This window comes from Phalacrocorax carbo, chromosome 28 (assembly GCF_963921805.1).
Source record: "Phalacrocorax carbo chromosome 28, bPhaCar2.1, whole genome shotgun sequence".
In the NCBI taxonomy this organism is placed as follows: Eukaryota; Metazoa; Chordata; class Aves; order Suliformes; family Phalacrocoracidae; genus Phalacrocorax; species Phalacrocorax carbo.
The window spans coordinates 1,130,324-1,145,703 of NC_087540.1; the positions used below are offsets into that span (position 1 = coordinate 1,130,324).

A 15,380-nucleotide genomic window follows, 5' to 3' on the forward strand; every position below is an offset into this window, starting at 1 on the left:
CGGAGCCCCGGGCCGGGCTGAGCTCCGGGTGCACCGGGGCCATAACCTCCTTCTAAGACCCCTCACGGGTCTCTCACGCCTTCAGTGACACTTCTTGGGGTTAATTAGAGCAAAGGCGTTTAATTCGCCAGGCTGTCAGCTCCCCTGCACCAGCTGCGGCTCCCAGCCCCGGTGGCGGCAAGGTCCCGTGTCCGTGAGCCTTGTGCACGTACCCGAGCCTCGTTTCACCCTTCCCACTACCTCATTCCAGCAGAAATTGTACAAAAGCTGGAAAACTTGGAACAAAACTGAGCTGCCAAGCCTGAAAGCGTCTCCATGAGCCTAAATGAGCTCGTCCTGTGCGTCCATGCCGGTGCCCGGCTGCGTGGCACGTCTGACGGCAGCGAGTCCCACGCGACGCTTGGCTCAACCCCCGTCCCTTTGCGGAGCCGACGGCAGCACCCTCCCCCCCCCCCAGCACCCACCTTTCTGGCGGCAGGGCTGACATCACCTCTTGGCGCTGCGTTTCAGTGCGGGCAGGCGGTGGTGCGGGAGGGGGTGGCGCTTGGCAGCTCTCCGGCTGGTCTGCGAGAGCCGTGCCCCTCCCGGCTGGCGTGGGCACGGGGCAGAGCCCAGCCCGGTGGGGTAATCCTAGAATCGTTAAGGTTGGAAAAGACCTCTAGGGTCGTCGAGCCCAACTGCCAACCCAACACCCCCAGGCCCCCTAAACCATGTCCCCAAGTACCATGTCTACATGGTTTCTGAACCCCCCCAGGGACAGTGACTCCCCCACCTCTCGGGGCAGCCTGTGCCAGGGCCTGACCCCTCTGGCAGGGAAGGCATTTTCCCTCACACCCAACCTAAACCTCCCCTGACGCAGCCTGAGGCCGTTCCCTCTCGTCCCGTCACTGGTGACTTGGGAGCAGAGACCAGCCCCCCCCTCACTCCAGCCCCTCTCAGGGGGCTGCAGAGAGCGAGAAGGGCTCCCCTCAGCCCCCTCTTCTCCAGGCTAAACCCCCCCAGCCCCCTCAGGTGCTCCTCATAAGACCCGCTCTCCAGGTCTTATAACCGTCACTCACCTGGGGACAGCAGCCGCCAGCCACGGTCAGACACAGACGGCTGCCAAGGACGGGTCTGCCCAAGGCTGGGTCTGGCCAAGGCTGGGTCTGCCCAAGGACGGGTCTGGCCAAGGCTGGGTCTGCCCAAGGACGGGTCTGGCCAAGGTTGGGTCTGCCCAAGGACGGGTCTGGCCAAGGCTGGGTCTGCCCAAGGACGGGTCTGGCCAGCCCAGGGACGAGGCTGCCCCGGGACAGAGCAGTGCTGTGGTGCGAGGACACGCCGCACCGGGATGGCTTAAGCCAAGGTTAAGGTGCTGCCAGGGCTGGGGTGGCTGAACTGTCGGCTGGATAAAAAGGGGGCAACCTAAACCCCATCGGGGCTGGCATCCACGCGGCACAGCCATTTCTGTGCCCGGTTCAAGCACCCCCGCTCTCCCCCCCGTGCCACGGCCGCAGGATCCAACCTGCCCTTCTGAGCCTGAATGTCAAGCTCTCCCCTCCAGCCTCCCAGCAAGACACCCCCTTGCCCAGGCTGCAGCCACACCTTCCTCCCTTACCCTCCTCCTCCTCACCTCTCACACCCTTCAGCGCTCGGGGATGCTGCGCAGCTGCTCCGTGCCCAGGCGCGTAGGGCTGGAGCTGGCGCAGCTCCTGGCCTCAAGGAAGGACCCTGGCAGAGAGAGCGAGCGAGCCTCCAGCAGCAACTTTATTGGGGGGTTTTGCCCAAATTCCTGTTTCACTGATAAATTGCACCCCAAGGCAAGACCCCGGCGCGGATCCTGCCGGCCCAGCCAGGTGAGGTGGGGTGACCGGGGGCAGCCATGGTGAGACACAGACGTACACCCCCCAAAATCCCATGCTGTGGTGGGGATGCACTCCCACGCTGGGGTTAATGGGAAGGGACAGGCTCTCCCAGGAAGGCCACCGCAGTGCCTGCACCCCCTCTTGATTGACACCTGCCAATCACCCCCTGACAGTGGCACTGGGCTCAGCCCAGTCTGTCCCAGCACCCTGGGTGATGTCCACCCCGGGAGGAAGCTGCGGTCCCCGAGGCAGGGGAACAGGGCCACTGTCACCCTGTAGGTGCAGCAGACGCTCCATCTAGTGGCAGCCGGGGCACCAGCCCCCAGCCACGAGTGACAAAACACTCGAGTGGGGCAGGTTCAAGTAGGGTGCGAAGCTCCTCGTTGGCCAGAGCCAAGGGGCCCAATGCGCTGGCATCACCCACCACACAGCGGGGTGTGCGGGGGGGACCGGGTGCCCAGCCCCAGCACGCCATCCCTGCCCTCACACTCACCCTACCAAAGCCCTGGGACCCCCTTGTCCCCTCCTGGGTGCTCCCCCAAAGGACATGGCCCCCCCAGACGCTGCTCCAGGCCCCCTGGGCTGGGGCAGCAGTGGGAGAGGTGCAGCTTTTCCCTTTGCTGGGGCTGTGCGAGGGCTTCACAGCATGAAAAACAGGGTCCTTCCAGGCATGAGTTGGGAGTCACCCCCCCCACCCCACAGCGGGGTGTCCCACGGCTGCCCCAGCAGCACCCAGAGGCACACCCAGCCCTTGGGGTTGAATGAGCAGGGCTGGGTACAGCTGGCTGTGTTGCTGCTCGCTTCACCAGGCAAAAGAAGGGTGCACCCAGTGTCCCCCTCCGCACCCCACCCTGAAAGGCTGCACCCAGGGGTGCCGCAGAAACGTGGCACCAAACGAGGGAGTCGCGCTGTTTGGGCTTGTTCGGCGCCACCCTGAGTCACCCAGCGACTGCGCCTTCGGGGCTAGAGGAAGCAGGGACACGAGGGGATGGCATGTCCCAAACCATGGGGAGAGAGGGGAGAGACCTTGACGCTTCCCTCCCCCACCGCCCCGTTTGTGTAGGTCCTACATAAAACACAGGGAGAGCAGCACACAGGCAGCATGATGGTGCACACTGGAGCAGCCGTGCAGAAGCAGCCACCAGCCCGCCCTGTCCTGGGGAGCCGCAGCAAGCAGAGGTAGAGGGTGAAAAACACGATGCCACCACGTGCTGGGTGGTGGCGGTGGTGGGTGTCAGGGTGGGGGCACCCCAGGGGGCTCAGATGTTCTGGCAGCAGTTTGCCTGCCTGCCCTCCTGCTGCGTGGGCAGCACCCGGATGGGCTCGATGGTCGTGGTGGGGCCGAACTCTGAATCCGGCTGCCCGGTGATCTGCCTCTGCGACACGATGTGGTAGATCTCTGCCAGCAGAGAGAGAAGAGAAGGGGGGGAAAAAAATGCTTTAAGTATATATTTCAGTGGGGGACCCGCCCCTCCCAAAACACACAGCGCAAGGGGTTGCAAACGCCCACATCTCCCCATCCAGGGGAAGCAGGACCCCACCCCAGAACATACAGCCAGGGTCCCCAGCGGTGTCCTGGGAGGTCACACTGCCTGAAGCCACCTCCATTCCCCCCTCTCCCTGCTTTTCTGGCTGCCCCTTACCCGAGAGGATGTTGTGGAAAGCCGTCTCCACGTTGGTGGAGTCCAGAGCCGATGTCTCAAGGAAGGACAGCCCGTTCTTCTCTGCAAGGACAGGGCGGGCTCAGGCGGGTGCCATGAGCTGCAGCTGCCCGGGGATGGGCCAGGACAGGGCAGGGTGGGGGAGATACCTGCAAAGCTCCTGGCCTCGTCAGTGGGCACGGCCCGCAGGTGCCGCAGGTCACTCTTGTTGCCCACCAGCATGATGACGATGTTGGCGTCAGCGTGGTCCTGCAGTTCCTTCAGCCAGCGCTCGGCGTTCTCGTACGTCAGGTACTTGGCGATGTCGTAGACGAGCAGAGCTCCCACCGCCCCCCGGTAGTACCTGGGGGGACAGTGAGGGGACAGGGTCACAGCAGGGCCCCAGGTGAGGGGCACAGGTGGGGAGCAAGGAAACTCACGCCGAGGTGATGGCCCGGTACCGCTCCTGCCCAGCCGTGTCCCAGATCTGAGCCTTCACAGTCTTGTTGTCCACCTGGATGCTCCTTGTGGCAAACTCCACCCCGATGGTGCTCTTGCTCTCCAGGTTGAACTCGTTGCGGGTGAAGCGCGAGAGCAGGTTGCTCTTCCCCACCCCGGAGTCCCCGATGAGCACAACTGGGGGGGGGGCACAAGCACAGTGTCAGTCCCCCCGCCAGACACCCAGCAAAGCCGTTCGCGTCCTGCAGTGCCGACCATCCCAGCCAACCCCACAGCCCAGCCTGGCAGGACAGGGGATCTCCCCACCTGCCCCACCCCAGACCCCACCTCCATTTCATCCAGGGAGATGCTGCCGGGCGAGGGGGCTGCAACTGCGAAGCTGCACTCGGGGAGTGGGACCAGGAGTCTCTGTTCATCCCGGCGGCATCGCCGCTACCTGTAGATACCCCTCAAGAAAACTTCTGCCGTTGCCTGGAAGTTGCCAGGGGTTTTCCTACAGGAAGGCACCGTATGCACCTACGTACGCAACGGGCAGAAAACCAGAGCCAGGACCTGTGCAGAGGCAGGCAGGCAGGAGAGGCCAAGCAGAACTGTGTCTCCTATTTTCAGCCCAAGCTCCAACCCCAAGGACGTACAAGAGGACTTAAACACCTGGTCTGAAAGGAAGCATCATCCTCCTCCTCCGCTGCTGGCCCAGCCCGTGAGCTGGGAAGGCCCTGGGTGTGGGTTTAAGTGCATTTTCTGCCTGTCCCAGATCTGGCTGGTTCCTGTAAAACCTGGTGCAACAGGCTCTGGGGAGGCTTTATCGTGCAGTTCCCCATCAAGTTTGTTGATTTTATGACTCAATGGGTTTTGATTTTTGTTGTTTTGTTGTTGTTTGTTTGGGTTTTTTTAATTCCCCACCTCTGATTCTGTTCGTTCTCCAGGTACACTCAAATGCAGCCCACTTCACTTTGCCAGACCTCGTGGGACACTTCTCCCCACCGGGATCAGGCAACAGCAGGGCTGAAATCAGAACTGCCCAGTGACCACGCTGGGGAGAACGCCGGAGCAGTAGCACCGGTGAGGGACCCGCAGGTATGCCACGCCGCGGCACGCTGCGGGATTTGCCTGGGGTTTTGCAGCAAGACACATCTATGCTCGTTCAAGGCTCAGCAGCCACCATCCTCTAAGGACATTGCTCTGTGCGCTGGCTAACCCTTTCCCCATCAGCTCCAGCTCCTAGGGACTCGGCTCCCTTGCATGGGCTGGGGTGCAAAGCCACCCCCTCCCCAAAACCCTGGTTGCAGGGCAGCCAGCAAATAGCATTGCTCCACGAAGCCCAAGAGCATGCAGCGCAGCTCCGTGGATCACCAAGGGCAGCTGGAAGGCACCGGAGCCTCGCTGGAGATCGCCGTGTCAGGGCGGCCAGCATCAGAGGGAAGGGCGGCTCCTCCAGGCAGCGCTGGGAGACGCCGCGCTACGTGGAGGCTCCGGAGGACCACGACAGCCTGGGCTACTCTGGACAAACCAGTGGAAAAAGGCAGGCCAGTGATAAGCCAGGTTCGTTAACGCTTAGGAGCCTCCCAGTTTTGATGTGGGCTTGGCGTGTAATCAACGGGAAGTTGCTACTTCCCCCGGCTCAACTGCCGCATCCCCTATGCCCGCAGCGCCGTGCTTCTGCTGCCTCCAGCCCCAAGCACCTGGGTGGCCCGGGAACAGGAGGGCAGTGCAGCTGATGCCTGCAAGAGCCCTGGCTGCCAGGAGCCGGCACTAAATACAGCCAGGGGAGACTGAGGCACGAGCGTGCCGTACTGCATCACCCCCGCAGCCGGCAGGAAAGAAAAAAATGTATTGGTATGGGAAAGCCTTAGGAAACCGGTGTGGGAGAGGAAGGAAGGAGCAGACCCAGCCCGTGTCGGGCACACGCTGACCTTGCACAGACCCCCACGGCCGTGGCGGGCTCCTCGCGCTCCTGCAGGCTTTGCACCACGCCAGCGATGCAGGGAGGGGGTTGGATGGGGTGAGGAGCCGGCAGCCTCTGGGGCACCGCGCTGCAGAGGGGGTACAGGCTTAGCCCCATCCCCCTGAGCTTGGAGGGCAAGAGGGACTTGAGCAACATCCTCCACCCCACGCACAAAAGCATTTGACACGCTCAGTCCTTGCTGCCTCTGAACACGCAGCATGAGCTGTTCAAAGCAGAGAGCGCGCATCCTGTGAGCATGGCGAAACATCCCTGACACACCACATCCCACCCCAGAGGTGGGGATGGAAAGAGGCCCGGAGCTCTGCGCAGGGGCCCTGGGGAAAGTCCAAGGAGCCACCACACCCAGGGCCATTTCTCATCTGTCCCGAGCCCCTCCAGCAGAATCGAGGGCCTTCCTGTAATCACGGCAGGAATTTGCATCGTGCTTTGCAACAGGAGAAGGCAGCTGATGCCCCCGTCTCAGTGGAAATCAGGATGACGCTGCTGTGAGTGGTGACCATCTCCCGTTTCGCAGCGGGAGACGTTGGTCTCAGCAGAGCCACCTAACCCCAGAGAGAGCTGGCCCAGCTCCATGCCCCTGAACATTGCATCTCCCTGGGATTTTGCTCCTACTTCAGGAGGGATGAGCAAACCTTGCATTCAAAACTGAGTTCTCTTACTTTTTAAGTACTCCAGAGATCACCACGAGACCGAGGAGGGGAATGCAGAGCCCAGCGCCGAGCTGCTCTCGGCGCTGGCTCCTCCGGGATCACCGGGAAGGGACAGGCGCCACGGGAGGACGACGTGCCAGGGCCATCTCAGAGCTGGGCACTGGGCACGAAGCAAAGCACACACCAGCCAGAGGAGCTCCTGGTCCTGCTCCTGTCCCAGCTCCAGCTGCATCAGATTTTCCCCCATGCCAGGTTCCAGAATAACTCCGCAGAGGAGGATTTTCCTGGGCAGGGGCCAGGGGATGTGTGCGAGGAGCCAGGGGCTACTGTCATGTAGGTGGCTGGAATTACTTGGGGCTTTTCGGGCAGGGCTGCACAGGAGGCTGACTCACAACCAACGGCCGGGTGATCTCACTCCCCAGCTTTTATTGCTCGGGAGGTTGTGACATTGCCAAGCTGTCCCCTGGCTTCCCCAGCACCCGCTCCAGCCACGGCACAGCGGCCAGTGCGAGGGGAGAGCTGCTAATGGCAGGGAAACCGGGCATGTGCGGGGGATGGCGGCTGGGGTGGGGGTGCTCCGCAGGAGCACTGGGCTCCTCCAGCCAGGAAAACCAACACTGCACCTCCAAGGGCTCAGCCCAATTCCCGCTCGCACACCGGAGAGGGGTGACCAGCACCGGGAAGGACAACCCCGGAGCCCGGGATCCTTTCCCTCAACCGCAGCCGGGCAAGCAGCTCAGATTCCCTCTTGGGATTGCTCACTCAGCCCCCAGAACTGCCCCTCCTACCCCAGCCCCGCAGAGGAGAACACCCAAACCTGCTCAGGGGGGCTCAGGGGCTGGCACAGCCCCCGCGGTGCCGCACGGACCAGCTTTCCCCACCATCCCTGCCTCCTTGGGCTGCCCCCTGGGACCAGCACCCTGCCAGGGGCAGGACCACCCCTCCCCTGGATGCTGCACCCAGGCGAGGGCTCCAGGCTCCTCCTGCACCAACGAGCTGCTTTAATTAGCACTAGGGCCACAAACAGGCTCCCGCGCCCAGCAGCCATGGGCCAGCTCTATGCAAATCCCAGCACCATGGCAGCGGTTCAGCCTTCACACTGAGGCCCCGGCACCACCGATACCCACCACCCCTCTGCCCAGCACAGGGGAGCACCCCAGCAAGCCCCCCCCAGGTCCCCAGCACTGGGAGATGCGTGCCATATCCCAGTACAAGCCAAAGCCCCAGCTTCCAGCTCCATCCCGAGGGTCCTGCATGGAGATAGCACCACCTACCGCAGGCTGAGACCAGGCACAGCTCATTGCAGGCATGGCCAGAGCAGCACAGGCAGGGCAGGAGACCCACCTTTGAAGAGGTAGTCGTACTCATCGTCCTTGCCCCGCATCTCGTCCAGCACCACAGCCACTGGGCCAACTGGGATTTCCGGGCCTTATCCAGCCCCGGCAGGGGCTGTCCCCTGCGCACCCATTGGTGGCCACAGCCCTTCCTCCTCCACACCCATTGGCGGCCAGGGCTGCCTGTCACCGCCCAGGTGTGCTCACCTGGGCCAGGTAAGGGGGAGAGGCAGGTATGCGGCTGCTCCCATGGGCGAGGGCTCTGCTCCCAGCTCAGCACCGGCGTGCTTTACCGAGGGCGCTGGGGTGCTTTGCATCGGGGTGTCCTCATGCAAAGCGCTGCGTGGCGGCAGGGACGGGCCCCCGCCGCGTGCCTGTGTGCCACCGATGGGGACAGTCATGGCCACGCTCTCCGCGCAGGGCCACGGACGCGAAACGGGAGCTGGGCCGACGTGTCTCGCACGGTGCAAAGGGAAAGCGAGTGCCCAGGACTAGAGGAAGATACAGAGAATCCAGCAGTGTTTCTCCCATTTCCGAGGGGTTTCGGGTATCTGGCTGAGGCCAAGTCACGGTTTGGACTGATAAACTGCCAGCCATCCCCTATAAGCCATCGAGGGTGTGGGGACGTGGACTGGGAAAGGCTGTGTGCGGGGGGGTGCAGGGGGACCGTGGCATTGGGCTGGGCTGCTTGGGTGACCACGATCTTCAGTGTGTCGTGGAGGTGGGGACCAGAGGACGGGACCACAAACACGCAGGAATTCCAGCTCAGCAAACTTGCATTTCGCAAGTCCTTTAATGGTTGTGTCACCGTTGCGCTGGACACGGAGCTGTTCCCGGGCCCCTTGGCACCAGGCTCTGCACCGAGCCCTGTCCCGCCATGCAGATGGGAGGGACCTTCACGCTCATCCCATGTCTGGGATGGGGACAGTGGTGCACCAAGCACGGCCACTTCGCCCCTTTGGGCTTGGGACGACCCCAGAGGAGTCCCTAGTGGGGACGGAGACCTGTGGGGACAGCCACATCCCCAGCATGTGGCACAGCGTGGCCGCACAGGAGCAACCCCAGGGCCAGGCGCCGTCGTCTGTCTCCCATCACTGCCATGATCCTGGCCAGAACCGCCTGGCTCCTTCCCCAGAGGTGCCTCGGGGTATCTCAGTCCTCTGCACCGCGGGGCCGGAGGGGCCGGGAGGTCCATGTGTGATGGTGGCGGTGATGCTGATCAGGGCCTGGCAAAAATGAAGGAGACAGAGCAGAGCTCCCGGCACTGGTGCTTCTCACCATTTATGGCAGAATTTGGCCACTGTCTGGGCTGCTGGTGCCCGCTGCACCAGGACAGGGGTGGCACCGCAGGCTGGGTGGCACCAGCCGGTGCCGGTGACCAGATGAGTCTGTGCGGAGGCAGACCCAGCTCTACGCCACTGGTGTGTCCCGGCACCGCGGGGGTCCCCGGGGGCTGCCCGGCCAGCTCAGAGGGCCACGCAGCATGGGCGCTTCTCCGTCTGCGCTGGGGCCGTGCTCTCCGCGCTCTCGCTGGCGAGTGACACCATGTTGCTTTGGCTGCTCCTCTGCTTCTGCTTCTGCACTTTGTGGAAGATCTCTGCAAAAAAAAAAAGGTGGTGGGGAGGGGTCTGTGTGTCAGCTGAGGGCCCCCCAAGGAAGCATGGACAGCTTTGAGCCTGCACCCCCATTGCTTGTCCTCTGTCCTCTGGTGGGTCTCCTTCCCCTTTATGCAGCAGAGGAGATGAGTTGAGGGGTGACAAGGGAGCAACTCCCCCAAATTGCATCCCTGTGGTGCCTGGGGAACACCCTGCGTTAGGCAATTTCCTCTTGCCCAACCTGGGATTAGTGCTTCACCCCGTGCCAGGGCTGGCAGCTCGCCAGGCCAGGCCGGCTCGGCACCATACGGCACGGCACGGCACACCTTGCTGCGCTCCTGCCCCAGCGCTGCTGGCTGCCATTCCCGGAGAGGTGCGCCCGGCCGAGCATCACCCCTCTCCATCCCCGGCCCCCCAGGTCCCCATGGCTGGTTCAGCAGGGTGCTGGAGACATTGAGTCAGGAGCTCTGGACAACAGGAAGGGGGACCAGGGATTACAGGGGGAGTAGGAGCCCCCAGGGCTTCGGGGATGCCTGGGGGCTGTGAGAGCAAAGCCACAGGTGCGGAGAGCGAAACGCCCAGCGTAAAAGGCCGGAAACCAAACCAGCCAGAAAGACGACTCTGAGACCAGCCCCAAAGAGCTCAGGTGGAGCAGGGCAGAGGAGAGGTATGCTGCACACCCTCTGCCCAGCCCTGCATCCCCAGTAAGGGACCCTGCGATGCCCTGGTCCCCGGGACCCCGCTGCACCGCGGTGCCGGTGCATGTACCCTTCAGGATGGTCTCGAATGCCTGCTCGACGTTGGTGGAGTCCAGCGCCGAGGTCTCGACAAACAGCAGCCCGTTGTTGTCTGCAAGGAGAGGAGTCCCCCAAGACGATGCAGACCCCGGCGAGGGCACAGCTCCATTTTGGAGCCCCTTTAGAGATGTTCGGGTGCCCACATTGGTGCGGGTCCCTGCTACCAGGGAGGTGGGCAAGGCCCCAGCCCCATGGCAGGGTACCAACCTGTACCTGCAAACATTTTTGCCTCCTCCGTGGGCACCTCCCGAGCCTGTGCGAGGTCTGTCTTGTTCCCCACCAGCATGACAACAATGCTGGCCTCAGCGTGGTCATACAGCTCCTTCAGCCAGCGGTCCACCACATCGTACGTCTGGTGCTTGGTGATGTCAAAGACGACCAGGGCACCCACAGCCCCCCGGTAATACCTATGGGAGAACCCCACTGTCACCCCACGCTCTGGACACCCCCCGCAGCACCCTCACCCGTGGGACTCAACCCCCACGAGGGCATCACCGCCCAGGTACCAGCAGGAGCCCTGATTTCAGGCATCCTTACGCAGAGGTGATGGCGCGGTACCGCTCCAGCCCGGCCGTGTCCCAGATCTGAGCCTTCACCGCGGCGTCTCCCACCAGGATGGTGCGGGTGGAAAACTCCACGCCGATGGTGGTGCGGCTGTCATGGTTGAACTCGTTGCGGGTGAAGCGGGAGAGCAGGTTGGTTTTGCCCACCCCGGACTCCCCGATCAGGACAACTGTGGAAGGAAGAGAGAAAGACCCCTGCAGCTGTCAAGGAGGGGAGAGGGGTGCTCCAAGACACTTCACAGTAATTCACATAACCCTTTCTGACCTCCGGCAGACCAGCCAGCAGCTCGTTGTCTCGGCAGCACGGGCATCCCCCGTGGCCTGATGACCTGGGCACAGTGGCTGGGCAGGGATGTGGATGTGACACCCGGCGCAGTCACTCCCTCAGCAAACGGGAGTCCTGTCCCCGCATCACAAGCTCTCAGCCCCTCAAGCGCAGCTGAGCCATTTCGGCCGAGCCCACCCATGCTGGCATGGCCCCAGCGCTGTTCAGGGGGGTCACGGCTACCAGGTTTGGGGAGCAGGAGCAAGGTGAGGACACCAGCAAGCCCCGGGTTACCCCGCTGCGGTGGGCACCCAGGACTGGTGGCACACTGGAACCGGCCCATCTCTGCTTGCCCAAGGGGAGCACTGAGGTCCCGTGGGGTCCGGCCAGTAGCACCCAGCGGAGACGCAGGACGCCAGGGCCCTGTGCCTGCAGAGCTCAAACTGGGGGGCATGAGGCTGTGCCCCTGTTTCTCCAGCCCAGGTTTGACCCCTGTGTCCTCTGCACATGCCACCAGCCAGGTCACCGCAGCAGAAGGACTTCTAAATGCCCGACGGTCTCGGGGGTTAATGGGCTCACACGGCATTTGTTTTGCACGCTCAGCCCCGGTAGTCTCAGCCCCCACCGTGCGCCTGCAGTTTAGCCGGCGTCCCACGCCTGCAGCTGTGGGGTGGGCATGGGTCTCCCCCTGCCTCCGCAGACCCCGGCACCGCTCGCCAGCCCTGACCTCGCTGCCGTCAGCCGGGGGCGCGGCTGAGGCCGGCGCCTGCTCCCCGATCCCCTGACCCTTCGCAGCTCCTGGCGCACATCAGAGCTGCTGGGATGACCACCACCACCCCAGTTCAGGACATGGCAGCCCGTGGGGGAAGGCACCTCAGTTCCCTCCCTGCAGCCCTTGGCCATCCGTTTTGGGGAAGGGGGTTCGAATTGAAGCCATGACTCACCCTTGAAGACAAAGTTATAATCCTCCTCGGCGCTGCCCATGTCGCCCCGGCTGCCTCCCGCCCTCGCCGGGGCGGCCGCCGCTTGGTTTCCTCCTTCCCGCTGCAAAGCCTCGAGCAGCCGGTGCAGGGTGGGCCGGGCCCCGAGAGGCGCTGAGGGAGGAGGTGGAGGAGGACAAAGTTTCCTCTCTGTCGGGGAGCGAGCAGGGAATGAGCGGGGTGCGAGCAGGGTCCCGGGCAGAGGCAGCAAGGCCGGCCAGGTTGGCAGTGCGGCGCGGCCGGTTGACTCAAGGGGTGGGACTGGGTGTCGCAGCACAGGTTGGGCAGGTAGTGTCACCCCTGGGACCGTCACGGGGCGGCCGGAGGAGGAGCTGGGGCCTGATCCTGGCTGCGGAGGCCGGCGCAGGCTGCGGCGCGGGGCACGCTGGGGCAGCGGGCACGGTTGGACAGCGTGGGCAGCCAGGCCAGGAGCGGAGACCCCAGCTCAATCCTGCTCCGCATGAGTCTGAACGCGTTTCCTTGCCTCTGCTGCCATCGTGTGAAAGCTGGGGAAACTGGGGAAAGGAAGGAGCCCCTGCCACCCCCCTGCCACCCCAATGCAGCCAGGCAGGGGTGCAGGGGGGCTCGGCTCTGTTGTACCCTCTCCCCCTTGAGAGGCCCTTGCAGCCCCTGCCCTGTTTTTCCCCAGGGTGATGGCCCGTCAGGGAGCTACAGGCAGCCCCAAAGCACTGCCTGGGGCCCCCCCAGCCCGGCTGAGCGTGCGTTACCCCCCCAGCTCCCCCTTTTATTCGCAAGAGACACAAAGGACACAAGCATCATACACACTTTTATTCCCTTCCCCCGCTCCCCGGCTTTTTTACTTCTCCCCCCCCTTATTTTTAAAGGCCACACCAAAGCAGGACCGAGCTCCAGGGTGCCCATGGGGCCGCTCACCCCCCACCAGCGCCCGTGACGGCGTCGAAGCAAACGGCCTTTGCACGGCAGCACCTCCGAGCCCCTCCGCTCCGTGCTCAGGATGCGGCCACCTGCGTGAGCGGCTCCTCCAGGTACTGGACCAGCGCCTGCGCCTGCGAGCAGAGAGCAGCGTGAGCGGCGCCGAGGTGGATTTTGCAACCGGTGCACACACCGCCTGCACGCTTATTTTAATTTATATTTCATTTTAGGGCCTTAAAAAGGTGCAGTGCGGTGCCTGGGCTGGCACAGGGGTCAGAGGACCCCCTGCAAGGAGGAAAGAGGCATCTCAGGCATGGCAGCTCCTCCTCCACCGCTCCCATCCTCATCCTCCTCAACAGCTCTTGCCCCTCCCACAGCAGGGATGCAGCCCTGCGGCCCCCCCGGCCCCCTCCCCACCAGCATTACCTTGGCCTTCAGCATCCCAAATCCAACTGTCTCCTTCGCGTACATGCAGAGCAGCAGGTTTGCCACCCGCGTGATGGCCACTCGTCCCTCCTGCCCAGGGAGAAACAGCACCCGTCACACGGCAGGGTCCCAAAGGACCCCCGGGGTCCCCAGGGAGGGGAGGGCAGCCCCCAGCCCCACGTACCATGCAGTCCATGAGGATGAATTTGAGGTTGTCCTCGTTGAACGCCTGGTGCCCGTTCTTGTCATAGGCCACCCAGATGTTGCTGGCGATGGCCGCGGTGACCCTGGCATCAGTGTCTCCATAGCCCGAGTAGGCGAGCAAGGACCCCTCATTGTTCAGGAGCCTGGAAACGAGATGGGGGGGGGGCAAATTGGTGCTTCTAGACCCAGTGGAGCATCAGACCCCACTGCAGTGCCGGGGGTCAGAGCGAACCCCCGCAGCCCAGTCCCCTGCCCGGCACTGCTCCCAGGACACCCCAGGCTTGCAGGGGATTTTGGCAGGGGGTGGGGGGCTTCAAAGCCAGGAAGCTCTGGGGTGGCCCCAGTCCTGAGCAAGGGTCTGCCGTGGCTGTGCCTGTTGCAGCAGTGGGACCAGCTGCAGACTGGGCAGGAGCCTGGGGGGGGGGAAGCGACACGCAGGACCCCAGCACCGTGCACGGCTCCAGCACCGTGCATGCCCCCTTGCAGGCCCCCGTGTGCCCCCCGGGGGGGCGGGCATTTCCTTGCAGGAGTGTTACCCTGCACCGAGCTGCCGGCCCTGCAGCCCCCAGCGCACGGGTGGGGGAAGCTGCCCCTCGCTCCCCAGCCCCCAGCCACTACTTACAGGGTGCTCTGGACCCCGCCGGTGTTGGCCTGGCTCAGCACCTGCGTCAGGGCTTTGGGGCGCAGCATGGCCGCGGCCGCCCCGCTCCTCGCCCTGCGATGGCGGGGAAGGATGGAGCAGGCCTCCTCCGTCAGCGAGGCCATGCTCTGCCCGGAGCACGCTGGGACTTGTAGTCCCTGCCCCAGGGATGCCGTGAGCCCTGCTGCGGGTGGCCTGTCCCCCAGGGCCACCCCGGGGTGCTGCCCCAGCACCCAGCCCAGGTGCAAGGTGAAGGAAAGCCTGGCCGGGGGGAGTGCCGGGATCGGCCGGACACCCCCAGGATCTCCCCCTCGGCAGGCCAAGCGTGGCCGTCGGCACCTGCCGCTGCGCTCGTGGGTCTGGATCGGTCCCCGTAGAAGGCCACGGCACGGCAGCGGGGGGCTTGATCCCCAGAACGAGCCCAAATGAAGGGGGGGGTGTCCACCCCCCGCTGGGGTCCCTGGCAGAAATGGACCTGTTAGAGCAGCTTTAACAAAGGGAGGGGTTCCCACGGTGGGCCTGGATAAAGGGGGGTGCAGGATGGATCCGGCTAATTCGGGGGTATGGGATGGATCCAGCTAATGAGGGGGTGCAGGATGGATCCGGCTAATTCGGGGGTATGGGATGGATCCAGCTAATGGGGGGGTGCAGGATGGATCCAGCTAATGGTGGGGGGTGCAGGATGGATCCAGATAATTGGGGGTGCAGGATGGATCCAGCTAATTGGGGGTATGTGGGATGGATCCAGCTAATGGGGGGTGGGGTGCGAGATGGATCCAGCTAATTCAGGGGTGCAGGATGGATCCAGATAATTGGGGGTGCAGGATGGATCCAGATAATTGGGGGTGCAGGATGGATCCAGCTAATTGGGGGTATGTGGGATGGATCCAGCTAATGGGGGGTGGGGTGCGAGATGGATCCAGCTAATTCAGGGGTGCAGGATGGATCCAGATAATTGGGGGTGCAGGATGGATCCAGCTAATTGGGGGTATGTGGGATGGATCCAGCTAATGGGGGGTGGGGTGCGAGATGGATCCAGCTCACGAGGGGGTACAGGATGGATCCAGCTAATTCAGGGGTGCAGGATGGATCCGGCTAATTCAGGGGTATGGGATGGATCCAGCTA

At 63.7% G+C, this 15,380-nt stretch overlaps 3 protein-coding genes across 3 annotated transcripts; all 3 read right to left on the reverse strand.

Moving 5' to 3' along the window:
- Positions 1-2,410: 2,410 nt before the first annotated feature.
- On the reverse strand, positions 2,411-7,985 carry LOC135317994 (ras-related protein Rab-11A-like). Its single transcript, XM_064474746.1, has 5 exons — positions 7,901-7,985; positions 3,922-4,117; positions 3,652-3,845; positions 3,485-3,565; positions 2,411-3,240 (listed from the first exon to the last, which is right to left on the reverse strand). Exons 1-5 carry the CDS (start codon positions 7,938-7,940, stop codon positions 3,101-3,103), a joined length of 651 nt encoding a protein of 216 aa, XP_064330816.1. The 5' UTR covers positions 7,941-7,985; the 3' UTR covers positions 2,411-3,100.
- A 663-nt stretch (positions 7,986-8,648) lies between these two features.
- RAB25 (RAB25, member RAS oncogene family) lies at positions 8,649-12,777 on the reverse strand. Its single transcript, XM_064474861.1, has 5 exons — positions 12,055-12,777; positions 10,820-11,015; positions 10,496-10,689; positions 10,254-10,334; positions 8,649-9,487 (listed from the first exon to the last, which is right to left on the reverse strand). The coding sequence occupies exons 1-5, from the start codon at positions 12,092-12,094 to the stop codon at positions 9,357-9,359; spliced, it is 642 nt and encodes a 213-aa protein (XP_064330931.1). The 5' UTR covers positions 12,095-12,777; the 3' UTR covers positions 8,649-9,356.
- A 125-nt stretch (positions 12,778-12,902) lies between these two features.
- On the reverse strand, positions 12,903-14,395 carry LAMTOR2 (late endosomal/lysosomal adaptor, MAPK and MTOR activator 2). Its single transcript, XM_064474862.1, has 4 exons — positions 14,237-14,395; positions 13,595-13,757; positions 13,411-13,500; positions 12,903-13,118 (listed from the first exon to the last, which is right to left on the reverse strand). Exons 1-4 carry the CDS (start codon positions 14,377-14,379, stop codon positions 13,062-13,064), a joined length of 453 nt encoding a protein of 150 aa, XP_064330932.1. The 5' UTR covers positions 14,380-14,395; the 3' UTR covers positions 12,903-13,061.
- Positions 14,396-15,380: the final 985 nt, after the last annotated feature.